Genomic DNA, 25,924 nt, shown 5'->3' on the forward strand with positions numbered 1-25,924 from the left:
CACCATGTGGTCAGTATCACAGAAATACAACTACTAGAATGGTAATCTGTATTCAAGTCTATGTTGCTGTAAATGGCTGGACTGGCGGCCATTTTGAGCGTACCCAATACGAGCGAAGCAGGAAGCTGAGCATTCAGTCCGTGCATTACTAAAAACAGGGAGTGTGATTGCGTGTATTGCTCTGGTCAGGACTCACGCATGACCTCCATGACCCTGTGTCGGAGGAAAGTCCGGCTGCTCTGAAGGTTGCCGAAGCGTTTGATGTCCAGCGGCCACACGTTAGCCATGGGGTAGCCGTACGTCATCCACTCCGCCAGGTACCTGAAGACGGTAAACACTGGTTTGATCCAGTTCATTTAGCACAACACTATACCCCAACCCCTGAGTAACCTCTAACCCTAACAGACATAACCTCTAACCCTAACAGACAGGACAGCTGTAACCTCTAACAGACAGGACAGCTGTAACCTCTAACAGACAGGACAGTTGTAACCTCTAACCCTAACAGACATAACCTCTAGCCCTGACAGACAGGACAGCTGTAACCTCTAACAGACAGGACAGATATAACCTCTAACAGACAGGACAGATATAACCTCTAACCCTAACAGACAGGACAGCTGTAACCTCTAACAGACAGGACAGATATAACCTCTAACAGACAGGACAGCTGTAACCTCTAGCACAGGACAGATACCTAAAACAGGACAGATATAACCTCTAACCCTGACAGACAGGACAGCTGTAACCTCTAACAGACAGGACAGATATAACCTCTAACAGACAGGACAGCTGTAACCTCTAGCCCTGACAGACAGGACAGCTGTAACCTCTAACAGACAGGACAGATATAACCTCTAACCCTAACAGACAGGACAGATATAACCTCTAACCCTGACAGACAGGACAGCTGTAACCTCTAGCCCTGACAGACAGGACAGCTGTAACCTCTAACAGACAGGACAGATATAACCTCTAACCCTAACAGACAGGACAGCTGTAACCTCTAGCCCTGACAGACAGGACAGCTGTAACCTCTAACCCTGACAGACAGGACAGCTGTAACCTCTAGCCCTGACAGACAGGACAGCTGTAACCTCTAACAGACAGGACAGATATAACCTCTAACCCTAACAGACAGGACAGCTGTAACTCTAGCCCTGACAGACAGGACAGCTGTAACCTCTAACCCTGACAGACAGGACAGCTGTAACCTCTAACCCTGACAGACAGGACAGCTGTAACCTCTAGCCCTGACAGACAGGACAGCTGTAACCTCTAGCCCTGACAGACAGGACAGCTGTAACCTCTAGCCCTGACAGACAGGACAGCTGTAACCTCTAACCCTGACAGACAGGACAGCTGTAACCTCTAGCCCTGACAGACAGGACAGCTGTAACCTCTAACCCTGACAGACAGGACAGCTGTAACCTCTAGCCCTGACAGACAGGACAGCTGTAACCTCTAACCCTGACAGACAGGACAGCTGTAACCTCTAGCCCTGACAGACAGGACAGATGTAACCTCTAACCCTGACAGACAGGACGATACTATGATACTACGTCTATGATAGTAAGATACTATATCTACGATACTATGATACTACATCTATGATAGTAAGATACTATATCTACGATACTATGATACTACGTCTATGATAGTAAGATACTATATCTACGATACTATGATACTACGTCTATGATAGTAAGATACTATATCTACAATACTATGATACTACATCTATGATAGTATCGTAGATATAGTATCTTACTATGATACTACATCTACGATAGTAAGATACTATATCTACAATACTATGATACTATGTCTACAATTCACTGCTTAAATGATCATGTTTTGTTTGCTTGTCATGAAACATATGAATAATGCCATATCATGACATCCCTAAAGTAGATGTACTGGGAATGTCCCGCCGTTCTCACTTTCAACCCTAAAGTAGATGTACTGGGAATGTCCCGTCGTTCTCACTTTCAACCCTAAAGTAGATGTACTGGGAATGTCCCGTCGTTCTCACTTTCAACCCTAAAGTAGATGTACTGGGAATGTCCCGCCGTTCTCACTTTCAACCCTAAAGTAGATGTACTGGGAATGTCCCGTCGTTCTCACTTTCAACCCTAAAGTAGATGTACTGGGAAATGTCCCGTCGTTCTTACTTTCAACCCTAAAGTAGATGTACTGGGAATGTCCCGTCGTTCTCACTTTCAACCCTAAAGTAGATGTACTGGGAATGTCCCGTCGTTCTCACTTTCAACCCTAAAGTAGATGTACTGGGAATGTCCCGTCGTTCTCACTTTCAACCCTAAAGTAGATGTACTGGGAATGTCCCGTCGTTCTCACTTTCAACCCTAAAGTAGATGTACTGGGAATGTCCCGTCGTTCTCACTTTCAACCCTAAAGTAGATGTACTGGGAATGTCCCGTCGTTCTCACTTTCAACCCTAAAGTAGATGTACTGGGAATGTCCCGTCGTTCTCACTTTCAACCCTAAAGTAGATGTACTGGGAATGTCCCGTCGTTCTCACTTTCAACCCTAAAGTAGATGTACTGGGAATGTCCCGTCGTTCTCACTTTCAACCCTAAAGTAGATGTACTGGGAATGTCCCGCCGTTCTCACTTTCAACCCTAAAGTAGATGTACTGGGAATGTCCCGTCGTTCTCACTTTCAACCCTAAAGTAGATGTACTGGGAATGTCCCGCCGTTCTCACTTTCAACCCTAAAGTAGATGTACTGGGAATGTCCCGCCGTTCTCACTTTCAACCCTAAAGTAGATGTACTGGGAATGTCCCGCCGTTCTCACTTTCAACCCTAAAGTAGATGTACTGGGAATGCCCCGCCGTTCTCACTTTCAACCCTAAAGTAGATGTACTGGGAATGTCCCGTCGTTCTCACTTTCAACCCTAAAGTAGATGTACTGGGAATGTCCCGTCGTTCTCACTTTCAACCCTAAAGTAGATGTACTGGGAATGCCCCGCCGTTCTCACTTTCAACCCTAAAGTAGATGTACTGGGAATGTCCCGCCGTTCTCACTTTCAACCCTAAAGTAGATGTACTGGGAATGTCCCGTCGTTCTCACTTTCAACCCTAAAGTAGATGTACTGGGAATGTCCCGCCGTTCTCACTTTCAACCCTAAAGTAGATGTACTGGGAATGTCCCGCCGTTCTCACTTTCAACCCTAAAGTAGATGTACTGGGAATGCCCCGCCGTTCTCACTTTCAACCCTAAAGTAGATGTACTGGGAAATGTCCCGTCGTTCTTACTTTCAACCCTAAAGTAGATGTACTGGGAATGTCCCGTCGTTCTCACTTTCAACCCTAAAGTAGATGTACTGGGAATGTCCCGTCGTTCTTACTTTCAACCCTAAAGTAGATGTAATGTCCCGTCGTTCTCACTTTCAACCCTAAAGTAGATGTACTGGGAATGTCCCGTCGTTCTCACTTTCAACCCTAAAGTAGATGTACTGGGAATGTCCCGTCGTTCTCACTTTCAACCCTAAAGTAGATGTACTGGGAATGTCCCGTCGTTCTCACTTTCAACCCTAAAGTAGATGTACTGGGAAATGTCCCGTCGTTCTCACTTTCAACCCTAAAGTAGATGTACTGGGAAATGTCCCGTCGTTCTCACTTTCAACCCTAAAGTAGATGTACTGGGAATGCCCCGTCGTTCTCACTTTCAACCCTAAAGTAGATGTACTGGGAATGTCCCGTCGTTCTCACTTTCAACCCTAAAGTAGATGTACTGGGAAATGTCCCGTCGTTCTTACTTTCCTGCTCCGCCAGCGAAGGCCAGGCCGGAGGCGTTCATTCCAGCCAGGACGAAGTATCCGTGCACGCCCGGTGTCTCCCCCATCAGACAGCGCATGTCTGGGGTGAACGACTCGGGACAGTTGACCAGCTGCTGGATCTCACAAACCTCCAGCTCTGGCATCCTCCTCAACAGGGCCGACAGCATGGGCTCTACAGGGGGGAGGGTGAGAGAGGGGGTTAGGCTGAGATACTACGGACCGGTCAGTTACTACGGTTTATAATCACACAGTATAAAAACACAGTATAAACACAGTATATAAACACAGTATATAAACACAGAATAAACACAGAATATACCAGTATAAACACAATATATACCAGTATAAACACAGTATAAACAGTATATAACCAGTATAAACACAGTATATAACCAGTATAAACACAGTATAAACAGTATAAACACAGTATATAACCAGTATATAACCAGTATAAACAGTATAAACACAGTATAAACACAGTATATAACCAGTATAAACACAGTATAAACAGTATAAACACAGTATAAACACAGTATATAACCAGTATAAACACAGTATAAACACAGTATAAACACAGTATAAACACAGTATAACCAGTATAAACACAATATATAACCAGTATATAACCAGTATAAACACAATATATAACCAGTATAAACACAGTATAAACACGGTATAAACACAGTATATACGGGTTCGATTCCCACTGGGGCCAACCCATTCTAGAATGTGGTGGCAACATCATGGGTTCGATTCCCACTGGGGCCAACCCATTCTAGAATGTGGTGGCAACATCATGGGTTCGATTCCCACTGGGGCCAACCCATTCTAGAATGTGGTGGCAACATCATGGGTTCGATTCCCACTGGGGCCAACCCATTCTAGAATGTGGTGGCAACATCATGGGTTCGATTCCCACTGGGGCCAACCCATTCTAGAATGTGGTGGCAACATCATGGGTTCGATTCCCACTGGGGCCAACCCATTCTAGAATGTGGTGGCAACATCATGGGTTCGATTCCCACTGGGGCCAACCCATTCTAGAATGTGGTGGCAACATCATGGGTTCGATTCCCACTGGGGCCAACCCATTCTAGAATGTGGTGGCAACATCATGGGTTCGATTCCCACTGGGGCCAACCCATTCTAGAATGTGGTGGCAACATCATGGGTTCGATTCCCACTGGGGCCAACCCATTCTAGAATGTGGTGGCAACATCATGGGTTCGATTCCCACTGGGGCCAACCCATTCTAGAATGTGGTGGCAACATCATGGGTTCGATTCCCACTGGGGCCAACCCATTCTAGAATGTGTGACTCAGTTGGTAAAACGTCTGCTAAATGGAATCCCATGTTCTACAGTAGCCGTGGCAACGTAAACGGAACAGGGTTCCGTTGTACATAAATCAGCCCCAGTCTCTCACCGAAGTGGTCCCAGTCCTCCTGCATGTTCTGTATCTCCAGCTGATTACGTCCCTCGGTGAAAATGGGTTTAGGGTTCTTCTCAAATCCTCCAGACAGGACCCCTCCCTGCCACGCTCTCACATAGATCCTCCCATCCATATCTATCACCACTAGAGAGAGAACACACAGAGATACACAGTTACAACACAGACAGGACCCCTGACCCCACATGGATATGGTTGGATCTGTCACCACTAGAGAGAGAGAGAACACACAGAGATACACAGTTACAACACAGTCTAACCCCTGACCCCTGACCCCACATGGATATGGTTGGATCTGTCACCACTAGAGAGAGAGAGAGAACACACAGAGATACAGTCTGACCCCTGACCCTTGACCCCACATGGATATGGTTGGATCTGTCACCACTAGAGAGAGAGAGAGAACGCACAGAGATACAGTCTGACCCCTGACCCTTGATGTGTACAGCAAAGCCTCATTAAAACAATTCGCTGGGAGATTTACTTTTCTTCTTCATATATAGTCACACAGTCCTCCCAAAATAAAACTCCTGGTTTCACAGCAAACATATTTTGTTGCATATGCGACCATTATTGGTCACACTTTAGAGCCCTGATTACAACACACCCTGACCACCAGACAGGACAGAGTTCAGGCCAGTGGAGGCTCCTCTGAGGAGGAAGGGGAGGACAATCCTCCTCAGAGAATTTCATTAAAAAAAATAAAAAAAGTTATCCCATTTAGATAAAACTACACAAAAAAATATTTGTATGTTACCAAATCATTGATAAAAAAACACTGTTTTGCAATGAAGGTCTACAGTAGCCTCAACAGCACCACGGTGTAGCCGGAGGACAGCTAGTTTCCGTCCTCCTCTGGGCACATTGACTTCTACACAAAACCTAGGAGGCTCGTGGTTCTCACCCACTTCCATAGACTTACACAGTGATTATGACAACTTGCGGAGGATGTTCTCCAACCTATCAGAGCTCTTGCAGCATGACCCTGACATGTTGTCCACCCAATCAAAGGATCAGAGAATGAATCTAGTACTGAAAGTATAAGCTACAGCTAGCTAGCACTGCAGTGTATAAAACGTGGTGAGTAGTTGACTTAAGAGAGAGACAGACAATAGTTGAACAGTTTTCAAATGAATTTCTTCAAAAATTAAGGAAAAGCAAGAGAGAGAGAGAGAGAGAGAGAGAGCTTGCTATATTTGTCTGTATTTTTTTTTCACGTACACAGCTAGCGAATGCAGCTAGCTAGATTAGCCTATTCAAACAAAGAGAGATACTATTGTTAGCTAGCTGGCTATGGCTATCCAACACTGGAACTATCCAATGCCAAGTCAAGGTGAGCTTTTGGTTCTATTAATTTATTTCCAACGGGGCCCGCCGGTGTAACTGCTAAACTGCTTGCTGACTGACCTGCATGATTGTAGCGGGTTTACTAACGCGTTAGTTCTAGTAGCCATGTTGACTAGCTATGACGTCAGCTAATATGGTGACAACGATGTAGGCTGTGCGTAGCGGTTATCATATGAAGGTTTGGCTCGGAAAGGTTTCTTCGCCTGGTCACAGACAACTGATGTGGTGCACTGAAGTCTGCAAGCGAAGGGAAACGTTGAGGAGGAGAGTGCGTAGATGCGAGAAGGAATTCTACAACGAGCAAAGTGATCATGCTGTTTGTATGTGGCTGCTATTAAAGTGATCATGCTGTTTGTACGTGGCTGCTATGAAAGTGAACTGTGTTAGTGTGTGATCAGGGGTATATTCATTCTGCCGATTCTGATGAAAAACATTTCTTAAAACGGAACAAAAACAGGGATGAACATTCCTGGATTTGTCCAATAGAAACTCTCTTTTGAAACTGTTGGGACTAATGATGACACCGTAGATCAGATAGATGCAGGAAAGAGTGTGCAAGGTGGTATTGAATGGGTCATTATCTGTTATAATCTCCACCCGGCACAGCCAGAAGAGGACTGGCCACCCCTCATAGCCTGGTTCCTCTCTAGGTTTCGGCCTTTCTAGGGAGTTTTTCCTAGCCACCGTGCTTCTACACCTGCATTGCTTGCTGTTTGGGGTTTTAGGCTGGGTTTCTGTACAGCACTTTGAGATATCAGCTGATGTAAGAAGGGCTTTATAAATACATTTGATTATCTGTCACCTTGACTACTCCAAATTCACTGGACCTGTGCCCCTACGTTGTAAAACACTCACAGGCCTCAGGATGGTTGAAAGAGAACATTCTAGTATCATGTAGTATCCTAAACCCATCGCTGTTACATTGAACTGGGTGAAAGACAGTATCCTAAACCCATCACTGTTACATTGAACTGGGTGAATGACAGTATCCTAAACCCATCGCTGTTACATTGAACTGGGTGAATGACAGTATCCTAAACCCATCGCTGTTACATTGAACTGGGTGAAGGACAGTATCCTAAACCCATCACTGTTACATTGAACTGGATGAATATGAAGGACAGTATCCTAAACCCATCACTGTTACATTGAACTGGGTGAAGGACAGTATCCTAAACCCATCACTGTTACATTGAACTGGGTGAATATGAAGGACAGTATCCTAAACCCATCACTGTTACATTGAACTGGGTGAAGGACAGTATCCTAAACCCATCACTGTTACATTGAACTGGGTGAAGGACAGTATCCTAAACCCATCGCTGTTACATTGAACTGGGTGAAGGACAGTATCCTAAACCCATCACTGTTACATTGAACTGGGAGAATATGAAGGACAGTATCCTAAACCCATCACTGTTACATTGAACTGGGTGAATGACAGTATCCTAAACCCATCGCTGTTACATTGAACTGGGTGAAGGACAGTATCCTAAACCCATCACTGTTACATTGAACTGGGTGAAGGACCAGTATCCTAAACCCATCACTGTTACATTGAGCTGGGTGAAGGACAGTATCCTAAACCCATCACTGTTATATTGAACTGGGTGAATGACAGTATCCTAAACCCATCGCTGTTACATTGAACTGGGTGAATGACAGTATCCTAAACCCATCGCTGTTACATTGAACTGGGTGAAGGACAGTATCCTAAACCCATCGCTGTTACATTGAACTGGGTGAATGACAGTATCCTAAACCCATCACTGTTACATTGAACTGGATGAATATGAAGGACAGTATCCTAAACCCATCACTGTTACATTGAACTGGGTGAAGGACAGTATCCTAAACCCATCGCTGTTACATTGAACTGGGTGAAGGACAGTATCCTAAACCCATCACTGTTACATTGAACTGGGAGAATATGAAGGACAGTATCCTAAACCCATCACTGTTACATTGAACTGGGTGAATGACAGTATCCTAAACCCATCACTGTTACATTGAACTGGGTGAAGGACAGAATCCTAAACCCATCGCTGTTACATTGAACTGGGTGAAGGACAGTATCCTAAACCCATCACTGTTACATTGAACTGGGAGAATATGAAGGACAGTATCCTAAACCCATCACTGTTACATTGAACTGGGTGAATGACAGTATCCTAAACCCATCACTGTTACATTGAACTGGGTGAAGGACAGTATCCTAAACCCATCACTGTTACATTGAACTGGGTGAAGGACAGTATCCTAAACCCATCACTGTTACATTGAACTGGGGATATGAAGGACAGTATCCTAAACCCATCACTGTTACATTGAACTGGGTGAATGACAGTATCCTAAACCCATCACTGTTACATTGAACTGGGTGAAGGACAGTATCCTAAACCCATCACTGTTACATTGAACTGGGTGAAGGACAGTATCCTAAACCCATCGCTGTTACATTGAACTGGGTGAAGGACAGTATCCTAAACCCATCACTGTTACATTGAACTGGGTGAAGGACAGTATCCTAAACCCATCGCTGTTACATTGAACTGGGTGAAGGACAGTATCCTAAACCCATCACTGTTACATTGAACTGGGTGAAGGACAGTATCCTAAACCCATCACTGTTACATTGAACTGGGTGAAGGACAGAATCCTAAACCCATCGCTGGTTCAGCCATATTACAGCTAGTCTCTCAACACCTTCTGGACTGAACGGAACCAGCTCTAACTCCTTGAAGAAACCATATGTGGATTATTTTACAAGCAAAGTAAAAAACTGTAGAGCAGGTAGTCTCACCTGGGGTTCTGGGCTGTAGAGCAGGTAGTCTCACCTGGGGTTCTGGGCTCTGAGAGCAGGTAGTCTCACCTGGGGTTCTGGGCTGTAGAGCAGGTAGTCTCACCTGGGGTTCTGGGCTCTGAGAGCAGGTAGTCTCACCTGGGGTTCTGGGCTCTGAGAGCAGGTAGTCTCACCTGGGGTTCTGGGCTCTGAGAGCAGGTAGTCTCACCTGGGGTTCTGGGCTGTAGAGCAGGTAGTCTCACCTGGGGTTCTGGGCTCTGAGAGCAGGTAGTCTCACCTGGGGTTCTGGGCTGTAAAGCAGGTAGTCTCACCTGGGGTTCTGGGCTGTAAAGCAGGTAGTCTCACCTGGGGTTCTGGGCTCTGAGAGCAGGTAGTCTCACCTGGGGTTCTGGGCTGTAGAGCAGGTAGTCTCACCTGGGGTTCTGGGCTCTGAGAGCAGGTAGTCTCACCTGGGGTTCTGGGCTGTAAAGCAGGTAGTCTCACCTGGGGTTCTGGGCTGTAGAGCAGGTAGTCTCACCTGGGGTGCTGGGCTGTAGAGGCTCTGAGAGCAGGTAGTCTCACCTGGGGTGCTGGGCTGTAGAGCAGGTAGTCTCACCTGGGGTTCTGGGCTGTAGAGCAGGTAGTCTCACCTGGGGTTCTGGGCTGTAGAGCAGGTAGTCTCACCTGGGGTTCTGGGCTGTAGAGCAGGTAGTCTCACCTGGGGTTCTGGGCTGTAGAGCAGGTAGTCTCACCTGGGGTTCTGGGCTGTAGAGCAGGTAGTCTCACCTGGGGTTCTGGGCTGTAGAGGAGGTAGTCTCACCTGGGGTGCTGGGCTGTAGAGCAGGTAGTCTCACCTGGGGTACTGGGCTCTGAGAGCAGGTAGTCTCACCTGGGGTTCTGGGCTGTAGAGGAGGTAGTCTCACCTGGGGTTCTGGGCCGTAGAGGCTCTGAGAGCAGGTAGTCTCACCTGGGGTTCTGGGCTGTAGAGCAGGTAGTCTCACCTGGGGTGCTGGGCTGTAGAGGCTCTGAGAGCAGGTAGTCTCACCTGGGGTTCTGGGCTGTAGAGCAGGTAGTCTCACCTGGGATTCTGGGCTGTAGAGGAGGTAGTCTCACCTGGGGTTCTGGGCTGTAGAGGAGGTAGTCTCACCTGGGGTGCTGGGCTGTAGAGCAGGTAGTCTCACCTGGGATTCTGGGCTGTAGAGCAGGTAGTCTCACCTGGGGTTCTGGGCTGTAGAGGAGGTAGTCTCACCTGGGGTGCTGGGCTGTAGAGGAGGTAGTCTCACCTGGGGTGCTGGGCTCTGAGAGCAGGTAGTCTCACCTGGGGTGGTGGGCTCTGAGAGCAGGTAGTCTCACCTGGGGTTCTGGGCCGTAGAGGCTCTGAGAGCAGGTAGTCTCACCTGGGGTGGTGGGCTCTGAGAGCAGGTAGTCTCACCTGGGGTTCTGGGCTGTAGAGGAGGTAGTCTCACCTGGGGTGCTGGGCGGTAGAGGCTCTGAGAGGAGGTAGTCTCACCTGGGGTGCTGGGCTGTAGAGGAGGTAGTCTCACCTGGGGTGCTGGGCTGTAGAGGAGGTAGTCTCACCTGGGGTTCTGGGCTGTAGAGGAGGTAGTCTCACCTGGGGTTCTGGGCTGTAGAGGAGGTAGTCTCACCTGGGGTGCTGGGCGGTAGAGGAGGTAGTCTCACCTGGGGTGCTGGGCTCTGAGAGCAGGTAGTCTCACCTGGGGTGCTGGGCGGTAGAGGCTCTGAGAGCAGGTAGTCTCACCTGGGGTGCTGGGCGGTAGAGGAGGTAGTCTCACCTGGGGTGCTGGGCGGTAGCGGCTCTGCTAGAGGCTCTGAGAGGAGGTAGTCTCACCTGGGGTGCTGGGCGGTAGAGGCTCTGAGAGCAGGTAGTCTCACCTGGGGTGCTGGGCGGTAGCGGCTCTGCTAGAGGCTCTGAGAGGAGGTAGTCTCACCTGGGGTGCTGGGCGGTAGAGGCTCTGAGAGGAGGTAGTCTCACCTGGGGTGCTGGGCGGTAGAGGCTCTGCTAGAGGCTCTGAGAGGAGGTAGTCTCACCTGGGGTGCTGGGCGGTAGAGGCTCTGAGAGCAGGTAGTCTCACCTGGGGTATTGGGCGGTAGCGGCTCTGAGAGCAGGTAGTCTCACCTGGGGTGCTGGGCGGTAGCGGCTCTGAGAGCAGGTAGTCTCACCTGGGGTGCTGGGCGGTAGCGGCTCTGCTAGAGGCTTGGAGAGGAGGTAGAAGTGTTCACATCCATGGAGAGGAACAGACACCTTGGTCTCACTGGCCTGGCCCAGCTCATACGCCCACTGAGGAACATACATAGGACAGTTATAACACATAATATAGCATTCATAACCCCCCTATGATATGCACACTACTAGAGGAACAGACACCTTGGTCTCACTGGCCTGGCCCAGCTCCATCAGAGACAGCTACAGTGAGGAGGGAAAAAAGTATTTGATCCCCTGCTGATTTTGTACGTTTGCCCACTGACAAAGAAAGGATCAGTCTATCATTTTAATGGTAGGTTTATTTGAACAGTGAGAGACAGAATAACAACAAAAATATCCAGAAAAACGCATGTCAAAAATGTTATAAATTGATTTGCATTTTAATGAGGGAAATAAGTATTTGACCCCCTCTCAATCAGAAAGATTTCTGGCTACCAGGTGTCTTTTATACAGGTAACGAGCTGAGATTAGGAGCACACTCTTAAAGGGAGTGCTCCTAATCTCAGTTTGTTGCCTGTATAAAAGACACATGTCCACAGAAGCAATCAATCAATCAGATTCCAAACTCTCCACCATGGCCAAGACCAAAGAGCTCTCCAAGGATGTCAGGGACAAGATTGTAGACCTACAGAAGGCTGGAATGGGCTACAAGACCATCGCCAAGCAGCTTGGTGAGAAGGTGACAACATTTGGTGCGATTATTCGCAAATGGAAGAAACACAAAAGAACTGTCAATATCCCTCGGCCTGGGACTCCATGCAAGATCTCACCTCGTGGAGTTGCAATGATCATGAGAACGGTGAGGAATCAGCCCAGAACTACACGGGAGGATCTTGTCAATGATCTCAAGGCAGCTGGGACCAGAGTCACCAAGAAAACAATTGGTAACACACTACGCCGTGAAGGACTGAAATCCTGCAGCGCCCGCAAGGTCCCCCTGCTCTGTGTTTGGAGCGAGTAGTCGCACTTCGCTTCGCTCCGCAGGTAATATTACATTTCATTACAACGGCTTGATTTGTTTGATCAGAGCAATTTTTCTTAGCTAGCTACATAGCCGTCTTTGTATCAAAGATAATTGTGTAGTTTAGAGTAATTAGAGTAATTATCGAGGTTAGCTAGCCAGCTGTTTTCGTCCTCCTAACTTAGTCAACACTGCTAGCTAGCCAACTAGCCAACTTCTACTGACTAGCAGCACTGTAGAAACTATTATATTACAACGGAACAATTTGACTAGTGCAGTGTTAGCTCGCTACATAGTTGTCTTTGTCATAGTTTGATAATTGTGTAGTTTAGAGTAATTATCGAGGTTAGCTAGCCAGCTATTTTCGTCCCCCGCGACACCATTTTTCCAAACCTAGCCAACTATTACCGACGAGCAGCATTGTAGAAACTAAATACATTACAAAGGAACGTCTTGATTAGTGTTATGTTAGCTAGCTACATAGTTGCTTTTGTATCATGATAAGGTGTAGTACTGAAACTATCGAGGTTACCTAGCCAGCTAAACGTTCAAACAAAGTCAACAACGCAGCCACTGCTAGCTAGCCTACTCCACCAGCCAGCAGTACTGTATCATTTTCGTCATTTTTGTCAATAAGATTTTTGCAACGTAAGCTTAACTTTCTGAACATTCGAGACGTGTAGTCCACTTGTCATTCCAACCTCCTTTGCATTAGCGTAGCCTCTTCTGTAGCCTGTCAACTATGTGTCTGTCTATCCCTGTTCTCTCCCCTCTGCACAGGCCACGCAAACGCTTCACACCGCGTGGCCGCTGCCACTCTAACCTGGTGGTCCCAGCGCGCACGACCCACGTGGAGTTCCAGGTCTCCGGCAGCCTCTGGAACTGCCGGTCTGCGGCCAACAAGGCAGAGTTCATCTCAGCCTATGCTACCCTCCAGTCCCTAGACTTCCTGGCGCTGACGGAAACATGGATTACCATAGATAACACTGCTACTCCTACTGCTCTGTCCTCATCTGCCCACGTGTTCTCGCATACCCCGAGAGCATCTGGCCAGCGGGGTGGTGGCACTGGAATCCTCATCTCTCCCAAGTGGACATTTTCTCTTTCTCCCCTGACCCATCTGTCTATCTCCTCATTTGAATTCCATGCTGTCACAGTTACCAGCCCTTTCAAGCTTAACCTGTTAGGGCTAGGGGGCAGCATTGACACGGCTGGATAAAAAAACATACCCGATTTAATCTGGTTACCACTCCTACTCAGTAACTAGAATATGCATATACTTATTACATATGGATAGAAAACACCCTAAATTTTCTAAAACTGTTTGAATGGTGTCTGTGAGTATAACAGAACTCAAATGGCAGGTCAAAACCTGAGAGATTCCTTTACAGGAAGTGGCCTGTCTGACCATTTCTGGAACTTCTTTGCCATCTCTATCATTTACTAAGGATCTCTGCTCTAACGTGACACTTCCCACGTCGTCCATAGGCTCTCAGAGCCCGGGAAAAAGAGAATGTCGTCATTCCAGCCCCAGGCTGAAACACATTATCGCCTTTCTCAAGTGGCCCATCAAGAGACACTAGCTTATGCGCGTGACCCCGACCGCCCCGCCTTTGGGATTTTTTCCTCTGTTTGCCGAAAAGGAGATTCCCTGTCGGAATATTATCGCTTTTCTACGAGAAAAATGACGTAAAAATTGATTTTAAACAGCGGTTGACATGCTTCGACGTACGGCAATGGAATACTTTGAATTTTATTGTCAGGAATTGCGCCAAGCGCGTGACACTTCTTTACTATTTCGGATAGTGTCTGGAACGCATCGAACAAAACGCCGCTATTCGGATATAACGATGGATTATTTTGGACCAAACCAACATTTGTTATTGAAGTAGACGTCCTGGGTGTGCATTCTGACGAAGACAACAAAAGGTAATGACATTTTTATAATAGTAAATATGATTATGGTGAGTGCTAAACTTGCCGGGTGTCTAAATAAGCGAGCCCGTGATGCCTGGGCTATGTACTTAGAATATTGCAAAATGTGCTTTCACCAAAAAGCTATTTTAAAATCGGACATATCGAGTGCATAGAGGAGGTCTGTATCTATAATTCTTAAAATAATTGTTATGCTTTTTGTGAACGTTTATCGTGAGTAATTTAGTAAAATGTTAGCGAATTCCCCGTAAGTTTGCGGGGGTATGCTAGTTCTGAACGTCACATGCTAATGTAAAAGCTGGTTTTTGATATAAATATGAACTTGATTGAACAAAACATGCATGTATTGTATAACATAATGTCCTAGGGTTGTCATCTGATGAAGATCATCAAAGGTGAGTGCTGCATTTAGCTGTCTTCTGGGTTTTGGTGACATTATATGCTGGCTTGAAAAATGGGTGTCTGATTATTTCTGGCTTGGTACTCTGCTGACATAATCTAATGTTTTGCTTTCGTTGTAAAGCCTTTTTGAAATCGGACAGTGTGGTTAGATTAACGAGAGTCTTATCTTTAAATGGCTGTAAAATAGTCATATGTTTGAGAAATTGAAGTAATAGGATTTTGAAGATTTTGAAAATCGCGCCACAGGCTGGCAGTGGCTGTTACGTAGGTGGGACGAATTCGTCCCGCCGGTCCCATAGAGGTTAACATCCTTATCATTTATCGCCCTCCAGGTTTCTTGGAGAGTTCATCAATGAGCTTGACGTCTTGATAAGTTCCTTTCCTGAGGATGGCTCACCTCTCACAGTTCTGGGTGACTTTAACCTCCTCACGTCTACCTTTGACTCATTCCTCTCTGCCTCCTTCTTTCCACTCCTCTCCTCTTTTGACCTCACCCTCTCACCTTCCCCCCCTACTCACAAGGCAGGCAATACGCTTGACCTCATCTTTACTAGATGCTGTTCTTCCACTAATCTCATTGCAACTCCCCTCCAAGTCTCCGACCACTACCTTGTATCCTTTTCCCTCTCGCTCTCATCCAACACTTCTCACTCTGCCCCTACACGGATGGTATTGCGCCGTCCCAACCTTCGCTCTCTCCTCTTCCATCCTATCATCTCTTCCCTCTGCTCAAACCTTCTCCAACCTATCTCCTGATTCTGCCTCCTCAACCCTCCTCTCCTCCCTTTCTGCATCCTTTGATTCTCTATGTCCCCTATCCTCCAGGCCGGCTCGGTCCTCCCCTCCTGCTCCGTGGCTCAACGACTCATTACGAGCTCACAGAACAGGGCTCCGGGCAGCCGAGCGGAAATGGAGGAAAACTCGCCTCCCTGCGGACCTGGCATCCTTTCACTCCCTCCTCTCTACATTTTCCTCTTCTGTCTCTGCTGCTAAAGCCACTTTCTACCACTCTAAATTCCAAGCATCTGCCTCTAACCCTTGGAAGCTCTTTGCCACCTTCTCCTCCCTCCTGAATCCTCCTCCCCCTCCCCCCTCTCTGCGGATGACTTCGTCAACCATTTTGAAAAGAAGGTCGACGACATCCGATCCTCGTTTGCTAAGTCAAACGACACCGCTGGTCCTGCTCACACTGCCCTACCCTGTGCTTTGACCTCTTTCTCCCCCCTCTCTCCAGATGAAATCTCGCGTCTTGTGACGGCCGGCCGCCCAACAACCTGCCCGCTTGACCCCATTCCCTCCTCTCTTCTCCAGACCATTTCCAGAGACCTTCTCCCTTACCTCACCTCGCTCATAAACTCATCCTTGACCGCTGGCTACGTTCCTTCCGTCTTCAAGAGAGCGAGAGTTGCACCCCTTCTGAAAAAACCTACACTCGATCCCTCCGATGTCAACAACTACAGACCAGTATCCCTTCTTTCTTTTCTCTCCAAAACTCTTGAACGTGCCGTCCTTGGCCAGCTCTCCTGCTATCTCTCTCAGAATGACCTTCTTGATCCAAATCAGTCAGGTTTCAAGACTGGTCATTCAACTGAGACTGCTCTTCTCTGTGTCACGGAGGCTCTCCGCACTGCTAAAGCTAACTCTCTCTCCTCTGCTCTCATCCTCCTAGACCTATCTGCTGCCTTTGATACTGTGAACCATCAGATCCTCCTCTCCACCCTCTCCGAGTTGGGCATCTCCGGCGCGGCCCACGCTTGGATTGCGTCCTACCTGACAGGTCGCTCCTACCAGGTGGCGTGGCGAGAATCTGTCTCCGCACCACGTGCTCTCACCACTGGTGTCCCCCAGGGCTCTGTTCTAGGCCCTCTCCTATTCTCGCTATACACCAAGTCACTTGGCTCTGTCATATCCTCACATGGTCTCTCCTATCATTGCTATGCAGACGACACACAATTAATCTTCTCCTTTCCCCCTTCTGATAACCAGGTGGCGAATCGCATCTCTGCATGTCTGGCAGACATATCAGTGTGGAGGACGGATCACCACCTCAAGCTGAACCTCGGCAAGACGGAGCTGCTCTTCCTCCCGGGGAAGGACTGCCCGTTCCATGATCTCGCCATCACGGTTGACAACTCCCTTGTGTCCTCCTCCCAGAGTGCTAAGAACCTTGGCGTGACCCTGGACAACACCCTGTCGTTCTCCACTAACATCAAGGCGGTGACCCGATCCTGTAGGTTCATGCTCTACAACATTCGCAGAGTACGACCCTGCCTCACACAGGAAGCGGCGCAGGTCCTAATCCAGGCACTTGTCATCTCCCGTCTGGATTACTGCAACTCGCTGTTGGCTGGGCTCCCTGCCTGTGCCATTAAACCCCTACAACTCATCCAGAACGCCGCAGCCCGTCTGGTGTTCAACCTTCCCAAGTTCTCTCACGTCACCCCGCTCCTCCGCTCTCTCCACTGGCTTCCAGTTGAAGCTCGCATCCGCTACAAGACCATGGTGCTTGCCTACGGAGCTGTGAGGGGAACGGCACCTCCGTACCTTCAGGCTCTCATCAGGCCCTACACCCAAACAAGGGCACTGCGTTCATCCACCTCTGGCCTGCTCGCCTCCCTACCTCTGAGGAAGCACAGTTCCCGCTCAGCCCAGTCAAAACTGTTCGCTGCTCTGGCACCCCAATGGTGGAACAAGCTCCCTCACGACGCCAGGACAGCGGAGTCAATCACCACCTTCCGGAGACACCTGAAACCCCACCTCTTCAAGGAATACCTGGGATAGGATAAAGTAATCCTTCTAACCCCCCCCCGCTAAATGATTTAGATGCACTATTGTAAAGTGGTTGTTCCACTGGATATCATAAGGTGAATGCACCAATTTGTAAGTCGCTCTGGATAAGAGCGTCTGCTAAATGACTTAAATGTAAATGTACATATACATGCCCGTCTGAAGTCTGCCAATGAACATCTGAATGACTCAGAGGACAACTGGTGAAAGTGTTGTGGTCAGATGAGACCAAAATGGAGCTCTTTGACATCAACTCAACTCGCCGTGTTTGGAGGAGAAGGAATGCTGCCTATGACCCCAAGAACACCATCCCCACCGTCAAACATGGAGGTGGAAACATTATGCTTTGGGGGTGTTTTTCTGCTAAGGGGACAGGACAACTTCACCGCATCAAAGGGACGATGGACGGGGCCATGTACCGTCAAATCTTGGGTGAGAACCTCAGCCAGGGGCATTGAAAATGGGTCGTGGATGGGTATTCCAGCATGACAATGACCCAAAACACACGGCCAAGGCAACAAAGGAGTGGCTCAAGAAGAAGCACATTAAGGTCCTGGAGTGGCCTAGCCAGTCTCCAGACCTTAATCCCATAGAACATCTGTGGAGGGAGCTGAAGGTTCGAGTTGCTAAACGTCAGCCTCGAAACCTTAATGACTTGAAGAAGATCTGCAAAGAGGAGTGGGACAAAATCCCTCCTGAGATGTGTGCAAACCTGGTGGCCAACTACAAGAAACATCTGACCTCTGTGATTGCCAACAAGGGTTTTGCAGAGGGGTCAAATACTTATTTCCCTCATTAAAATGCAAATCATTTTATAACATTTTTGACATGTGTTTTTCTGGATATTTTTGTTGTTATTCTGTCTCTCACTGTTCAAATAAACCTACCATTAAAATTATAGACTGATCATTTCTTTATCAGTGGGCAAACGTACAAAATCAGCAGGGGATCAAATACTTTTTTCCCCTCACTGTAGTTACAACACTGGTCTTGTCCAGCTCCTATACAGCATGTATGTGTCCCAAATGGTTCCTTATTCTAGTGCACTAAATAGGATGCATCCTATCATTCATAATGCGCTATGAAACCTTATAGATCAGTTGGGCTGAAGAGAGCTGTCTAGCACAGTGTTAAAGACTAGTGGAGAGAGAGAGAGACCCCAAGTCATTTACAGTCTCTCTCACACACACACACACACACACACACACACACACACACACACACACACACACACACACACACACACACACACACACAATGGGTAGAGATTCACCTGTCCTGCACAGTTGACAAAGTATTCACACTCGATGGCTCCTCTGTCCGTCTCCACCGCTGTCACATGTCCCTTGTCCATCATCACATGGTTAACTGTGGTGCGCTCGTGGATCTGCACTCCTGGAGGATCAGAACAGGGCAGACGGTCCAAGTCAGAAGTTTACATACACCTTAACCAAATACATTTAAACTCAGTTTTTCATAATTCCTGATATTTAATCCGAGTAAAGATTCCCTGTCTTAGGTCAGTTAGGATCACCACTTTATTTTAAGAATGTGAAATGTCAGAATAATAGTAGAGAGAATTATTTATTTCAGCTTTAATTTCTTTCATCACATTCCCAGTGGGTCAGAAGTTTACATACACTCAATTAGTATTTGGTAGCATTGCCTTTAAATTGTTTAACTTGGTTCAAGTGTTTCGGGTAGCCTTACACAACCTTCCCACAATAAGTTGGGTGAATTTTTACCCATTCCTCCTGAGAGAGCTGGTGTAACTGAGTCAGGTTTGTAGACCTCCTTGCTCGCACACGCCTTTTCAGTTCTGCCCACAAATGTTCTATAGGATTGAGGTCAGGGCTTTGTGATGGCCACTCCAATACCTTGACTTTGTTGTCCTTAAGCCATTTTGTCACAACTTTGGAAGTGTGCTTGGGGTCATTGTCCATTTGGAAGACCCATTTGCGACCAAGCTTTAACTTCCTGACTGATGTCTTGAGATGTTGCTTCAATATATCCACATAATTTTCCATCCTCATGATGCCATCTATTTTATGAAGTGGACCAGTCCCTCCTGCAGCAAAGCACCCCCACAACATGATGCTGCCACCCCCGTGCTTCACGGTTGGGATGGTGTTCTTCGGCTTGCAAGCCTCCTTTTTCCTCCAAACATAACGATGGTCATTATGGCCAAACAGTTCTATGTTTGTTTCATCAGACAAGAGGACATTTCTCCAAAAAGTACGATCTTTGTCCCCATGTGCAGTTGCAAACCATAGTCTGGCTTTTTTATGGTGGTTTTGGAGCAGTGGCTTCTTCCTTGCTGAGCTGCCTTTCAGGTTATGTCGATATAGGACTCATTTTACTGTGGATGTAGATACTTTTGTACCTGTTTCCTCCAGCATCTTCACAAGGTCCTTTGCTGTTGTTCTGGGATTGATTTGCACTTTTCGCACCAAAGTACGTTCACCTCTAGGAGACAGAACGCGTCTCCTTCCTGAGCGGTATGACGGCTGCGTGGTCCCATGGTGTTAATACTTGCATACTATTGTTTGTACAGATGAACGTGGTACATTCAGGCGTTTGGAAATTGCTCCCAAGGATGAACCAGACTTGTGGAGGTCTACAATTATGAGGTCTTGGCTGATTTCTTTTGATTTTCCCATGATGTCAAGCAAAGAAGCACTGAGTTTGAAGGTAGGCCTTGAAATACATCCACACGTACACCTCCAATTGACTCAAATTATGTCAATTAGCCTATCAGAAGCTTCTAAAGCCATGACATAATTTTCTGGAATTTTCCAAGCTGTTTAAAGGCACAGTCAACTTAGTGTATGTAAACTTCTGACCCACTAGAATTGTGATACAGTGAATTTATAAGTGAAATCATCTGTCATCAATTGTTGGAAAAATGACTTGTGTCATGCACAAAGTAGATGTCCTAACAGACTTGCCAAAACTATAGTTTGTTAACAAGAAATGTGTGGAGTGGTTGAAAAAATGAGTTTTAATGACTCCAACCTAAGTGCATGTAAACCTCCCACTTCAACTGTAGATGTATTCATGTAGAACGGTACAATGTGATCAAACATTACAAACACTATGTGTAGTTCCCCGGCAGTTTGACTGGAGTACCAGGATGTTAAATTAGCCAAAGAGATGCCCCATGGGAACTAACTAACTCCCTCTGCCTGGCCCTTCCCTGCAGAAGCCTTGCCTTCTGGCATCATTACATCCTAACTGATGGCGATATCACATGGTTCTAACTTCCTGTTGAAACCTCCACTACAGAAAATTCCCCCGAATCAGGACGGAACAAGCAGGACATCTGGAATCATCCAATCAGGATTTCTGGAAAAACCTGTGAATCTTTAGGTTTGCAAGTCTAACAATAGTCCATCCTTGGTTTTACTGTCTCACCGTGTCCGGCCGCTGCCGTGGCGAGGGCGTGATTAACGTCAGGCGGTGACACCACGGCGTCCCCCGGTAGGTGGAGCGCCCCCACCAGGTCATGAATATTCACCAGGGGGTGGAGCTTGGACACCTCTTTGGGTTTGATCACATTACAGGGTATCCCCATCACACTGAGAGAGGAGAGAGGAGGAGGAGGAGGAGAGGAGGAGGGGAGGAGGAGGAGGAGAGGAGAGAGGAGGAGAGGAGGAGGAGAGGGGAGGAGAGAGGAGGAGAGGGAGGAGGAGGAGAGGAGGAGAGGGAGGAGGAGGAGAGAGGAGGAGGAGGAGAGGAGAGAGGGAGGAGAGGAGGGGAGAGGAGAAAGGAGGAGGAGAGAGGGGGAGGAGGAGAGGAGGGGAGAGGAGAGAGGAGGAGGAGAGGAGGAGAGAGAGGAGAGGGAGGAGAGAGGAGGAGGAGGGAGAGGAGGAGAGGAGGAGAGAGGAGGAGGAGAGGAGAGGGAGGAGGAGGAGGGAGGAGAGAGAGAGGAGAGAGGAGGAGAGAGGAGAGAGAGGAGGAGGAGAGGAGAGGGAGGAGGAGAGAGGAGAGGAGAGGAGGAGGAGGAGAGGAGGAGGAGGAGAGAGGAGGAGAGAGGAGGGAGAGGAGGAGGGAGAGGAGGAGAGAGGAGGGAGAGGGAGAGGAGGAGGAGAGAGAGGAGGAGGAGGGAGAGGAGGAGGGGAGGAGGAGAGGAGGAGGGAGGAGGAGGAGAGGAGAGAGGAGGGGAGAGGAGAGGAGGAGGAGGAGAGGAGAGGAGAGGAGGGAGGAGAGGAGAGAGGAGGAGAGGAGGAGGAGGAGGAGGAGGAGAGAGGAGGGAGAGGAGGAGAGGGAGGGAGGAGGGAGAGAGGGAGGAGAGGAGAGGAGAGAGAGGAGAGGAGAGGAGGGAGGGGAGGGAGGAGGGAGAGGAGGAGGAGAGGAGGAGGAGAGGAGGGAGAGGAGAGAGAGGAGGAGAGGGAGGAGGAGAGGGAGGAGGAGAGAGAGGAGGAGAGGGAGAGGGAGGAGGGGAGAGGAGAGAGGAGGAGGAGAGGGAGGAGGAGAGGAGGGGAGAGGAGAGAGGAGGGGAGAGGAGAGAGGAGAGGGAGGAGAGGAGGGGAGAGAGGAGGAGAGGGAGGGAGAGGAGGGAGAGGAGGGGGAGAGGAGGAGGGAGAGGGGGAGGAGGAGGAGGAGAGAGGAGGGAGGGAGGGAGGAGAGGAGGAGAGAGGAGGAGGAGAGAGAGGAGGGAGGGAGGAGGAGAGAGGAGGAGAGGGAGAGGGAGAGGAGGGAGGAGGAGGGAGGAGGGAGGAGGGAGGAGAGGAGAGGAGAGGAGGGAGGGAGAGGAGGAGAGGAGGGGAGAGGAGAGGAGGAGGAGAGGGAGAGAGGGAGGAGAGGAGAGGAGGAGAGGGAGGAGGGAGAGGAGAGGAGGAGGAGAGAGGAGAGAGAGGAGGGGAGAGGAGAGAGAGGGAGGAGGGAGAGGGAGAGGAGAGAGAGGAGGAGGAGGAGAGGAGGAGAGAGGAGAGAGGGAGGAGGAGGAGGAGAGGAGGGAGAGGGAGAGAGGAGAGAGGAGGAGAGAGGAGGAGGAGAGAGGAGAGAGGAGGGGGAGGAGAGGGAGGAGGAGAGAGGAGAGGGAGGAGGAGGGGAGAGAGAGGAGAGGAGGGAGGAGGAGAGGAGGGGAGAGGGAGAGGAGGGGAGAGAGGAGGGAGAGAGGAGGGGAGAGGAGGAGAGAGGAGAGAGGAGGAGGAGGGAGGGAGGGGAGAAGAGAGGAGAGGAGAGGAGGAGGAGGGAGGGGAGGAGAGAGGGAGGAGGAGGAGAGGGAGGAGGGGGAGGGGGAGGAGGAGGGGGGAGAGAGGAGGGAGGGGAGAGAGGGGGAGGAGGGGAGGGAGAGGAGGAGAGGGAGGAGAGAGGGGGAGGGGGAGGGGGGAGGGGAGAGAGGAGGAGGAGGAGAGAGGGAGAGAGGAGGGAAGAGAGAGAGGAGGGAGAGAAGGAGGGGAGAGAGGAGGGGGAAGGGGAGAGGAGGAGGAGAGAGGGAGGAGAGAGAGAGGAGGGGAGAGGAGGGAAGGAGGAGGAGAGAGGAGGAGAGAGGGAAAGAGGAGGGAGAGAGGAGAGGGAGAGGAGGAGAGGGGGAGAGGGAGAAGGGAGAGGGAGGAGGGGAGAGAGGGAGGAGAGGAGGATGAGAGAGGAGAGAGGGGGAGAGGAGGAGGGAAGGAGGAGGAGGGAGAGGGAGGAGGAGGAGGAGGAGGAGAGAGAGAGGGGAGAGGAGGAGGGGAGAGGAGGGGAGAGGAGGAGAGGGAGGAGGAGAGGAGAGAGGAGGAGGAGAGGGAGGAGAGAGGAGGGAGAGGAGAGGGAGGAGAGGGGGGAGGAGGAGAGGAGAGGGAGAGGAGGAGGGGAGGAGAGGAGGGGGAGGAGGAGAGGGGAGGGGGAGAGGGAGGGAGAGGGGAGGAGGGGGAGGAGGGGGAGGAGAGGAGGAGGGAGGGAGGAGGAGGAGGAGGGGAGAGAGAGGAGAGGAGGGGAGGGAGAGGGGGAGAGGGGGAGAGGAGGGAGGAGGAGGAGGAGGAGGAGGAAGAGGAGGAGGAGAGGAGGAGAGAGAGGGAGGGAGAGAGAGAGGAGGGAGAGGAGAGGAGGAGGGGGAGGAGGGGGAGAGGGGGGAGAGGAGGAGCGGTAGGGGGGAGAGGGAGAGAGGCGGAGAGAGTGGAGGGGGAAGAGGAGGGAGAGAGAGAGAGAGGGAGAGGAGGAGAGGAGGAGAGGGGGGAGAGGGAGGAGGGAGAGAGAGGGAGGGGAGAGAGGAGGAGGGAGGAGGAGGGGGAGGGAGAGAGGAGGAGAGAGAAGGAGAGGGGGAGAGGAGGAAGGAGAGGAGGGGAGGAGAGAGGAGGGGAGAGGGGGAGGGAGAGAGGAGGGGAGAGGGAGGAGAGAGAGGGAGAGAGGAGGGGAGAGGAGAGAGGAGGGAGAGGGAGGAGGAGGGGGGGGAGGAGGAGGGAGGGAGGGGAGGAGGAGGAGGGGGAGAGGGGAGGGAGGAGGAGAGAGGGAGGAGGAGGGAGGAGAGGAGAGGAGAGAGGAGAGAGGGAGAGGGGAGGAGGAGAGGATGAGGGAGAGGGAGGGAGAGGAGAGGGAGAGAGGAGGAGAGAGAGAGGAGAGAGAGGAGGAGAGGAGGGGAGAGAGGAGAGGAGAGAGAGAGGGAGAGGAGAGAAGGAGGAGAGGAGGGAGAGAGAGAGAGAGAGGGAGGGGAGAGGAGGGGAGAGAGAGAAATAGAGGAGGAGAGACAGAGAGGAGAGGAGAGGGAGGAGAGAAGAGAGGAGGGGAGATGATGAGAGAGGGAGAGGAGAGGAGGAGGAGAGGAGGAGAGAAGGAGAGGGGGAAAAGAGGAGGGGATAGAGAGGGAGGGAGAGGAGGGAGGAGAGGGAGAGATGAAGGAGAGAGAGGAGGTGAGTTAAGTAAGATAAATGAGGAGAAATTATTTTATTATGATGATGGAGACGATGATGATGAGTGAGAGAACATAGAGAGCGAGAGGAGAGAGGAGGAGGAGAGAGAGGAGGAGAGGAGAGGAGGTGGAGAGGAGAGAGGGGAGGAGGAGAGGAGGGGGAGAGAGAGGAGGAGGAGAGAGAGAGGGAGGGAGGAGGGAGGAGAGAAGAGGAGGAGGGAGGAGGGAAAGGAGAGGGAGGGAGAGGAGGAGGAGAGGAGAGAGGAGGGAGGGGGGAGGAGAGAGGAGGAGGAGAGGGAGGGAGAGAGAGAGAGGAGAGGAGGGGAGAGAGGAGAGGAGCAGGAGAGGGAGAGAGAAGGAGAGGGAGGAGGAGAGAGGAGGAGGGAGAGGAGGGAGAGAGGGAGGAGAGAGAGGGGGAGAGGGAGGAGAGAGAGGAGAGAGAGGAGAGGAGGCAGGAGGGGAGACGAGGAGAGAGGAGAGAAGGAGAAGGGAGAGGGAGAGAGGGAGGAGAGGAGAGGAGAGGAGAGGGGAGAGGAGGGAGAAGATATATAATGAGGGAGAGAGAGAGAGGAGGAGAGAGGAGGAGAGGGAGGAGAGAAGGGAGAGAGAGGAGGAGGAGAGGGAGGGAGAGAGGAGGAGAGGGAGAGAGGAGGGGAGAGAGAGAGAGGAGAGAGAGGAGGAGAGAGGAGGAGAGAGAGATGGTGGGGAGAGAGGAGGGGGAGAGGAGGAGAGGAGGAGGAGAGGGAGGAGAGAGAGAAGGAGGGGAGAGAGGAGAGAGAGAGGGGGAGAGGAGGAGTAGAGGGAGGAGAGAGGGGGGAGAGGGAGGGAGGAAGGGAGAGAGGAGGAGGGGGAGAGAGGAGGGAGAGAAGGGAGGAGAGGGAGAGAGGGAGAGGAGAGGGAGAGAGGAGGAGGAGAGGAGAGAGAGAGAGAGGAGGGGAGAGAGAGAGGAGAGAGCGGAGGAGAGAGGAGAGAGAGGAGGGGGAGAGGAGAGAGGAGGAGGTTGGAGAGGAGGGGGGAGAGGAGGAGAGGCAGAGGAAGTGAGAGAGAGGAGAGAGAGGAGGAGAGGGAGGAGGAGAGAGGAGGAGAGGGAGTGAGAGGAAGGAGAGAGGGAGAGGAGAGGAGGAGGGAGGGAGGAGAGGAGGAGGGAGTGGAGGGAGGAGAGAGGAGGAGGAGGGAGGAGGGGAGGAGGAGAGGGAGGAGAGAGAGGAGGGAGAGAGAGAGAGAGGAGGGGAGAGGAGAGAGGAGAGGGAGGAGAGAGAGGGAGGAGAGGGAGGAGGAGAGAGAGGAGGAGAGAGAGAGGAGGGAGGGAAGGAGGGGAGGAGAGGAGAGGGAGGAGGAGGGAGAGGAGAGGTGGAGCAGGAGAGGAGAGGAGAGAGGGAGAGAGGAGAGAGAGGAGGGAGAG

The 25,924-nt window shown here is 50.2% G+C and overlaps 1 protein-coding gene across 2 annotated transcripts in view; it reads right to left on the reverse strand.

Annotated features, from left to right (window-relative positions):
• pdpr (pyruvate dehydrogenase phosphatase regulatory subunit) overlaps positions 1 to 25,924 on the reverse strand; it is a 74,738-nt gene that overhangs the window by 40,326 nt on the left and 8,488 nt on the right. Inside the window, exons 5-10 of one of the 2 annotated variants that reach the window (XM_045708454.1) lie at positions 21,105 to 21,268; positions 18,964 to 19,085; positions 11,563 to 11,680; positions 5,229 to 5,378; positions 3,783 to 3,975; positions 197 to 321 (exon numbers count right to left, since the gene is read on the reverse strand). In XM_045708454.1, coding sequence (XP_045564410.1) covers positions 197 to 321; positions 3,783 to 3,975; positions 5,229 to 5,378; positions 11,563 to 11,680; positions 18,964 to 19,085; positions 21,105 to 21,268 — 872 coding nt within the window. Of the gene's footprint in view, positions 1 to 196; positions 322 to 3,782; positions 3,976 to 5,228; positions 5,379 to 11,174; positions 11,238 to 11,562; positions 11,681 to 18,963; positions 19,086 to 21,104; positions 21,269 to 25,924 lie in introns of those variants that run through there. The other variant, XM_045708455.1, reaches the window with a different exon arrangement.

This window comes from Salmo salar, chromosome ssa26 (genome assembly GCF_905237065.1).
Source record: "Salmo salar chromosome ssa26, Ssal_v3.1, whole genome shotgun sequence".
Lineage (NCBI taxonomy): Eukaryota > Metazoa > Chordata > Actinopteri > Salmoniformes > Salmonidae > Salmo > Salmo salar.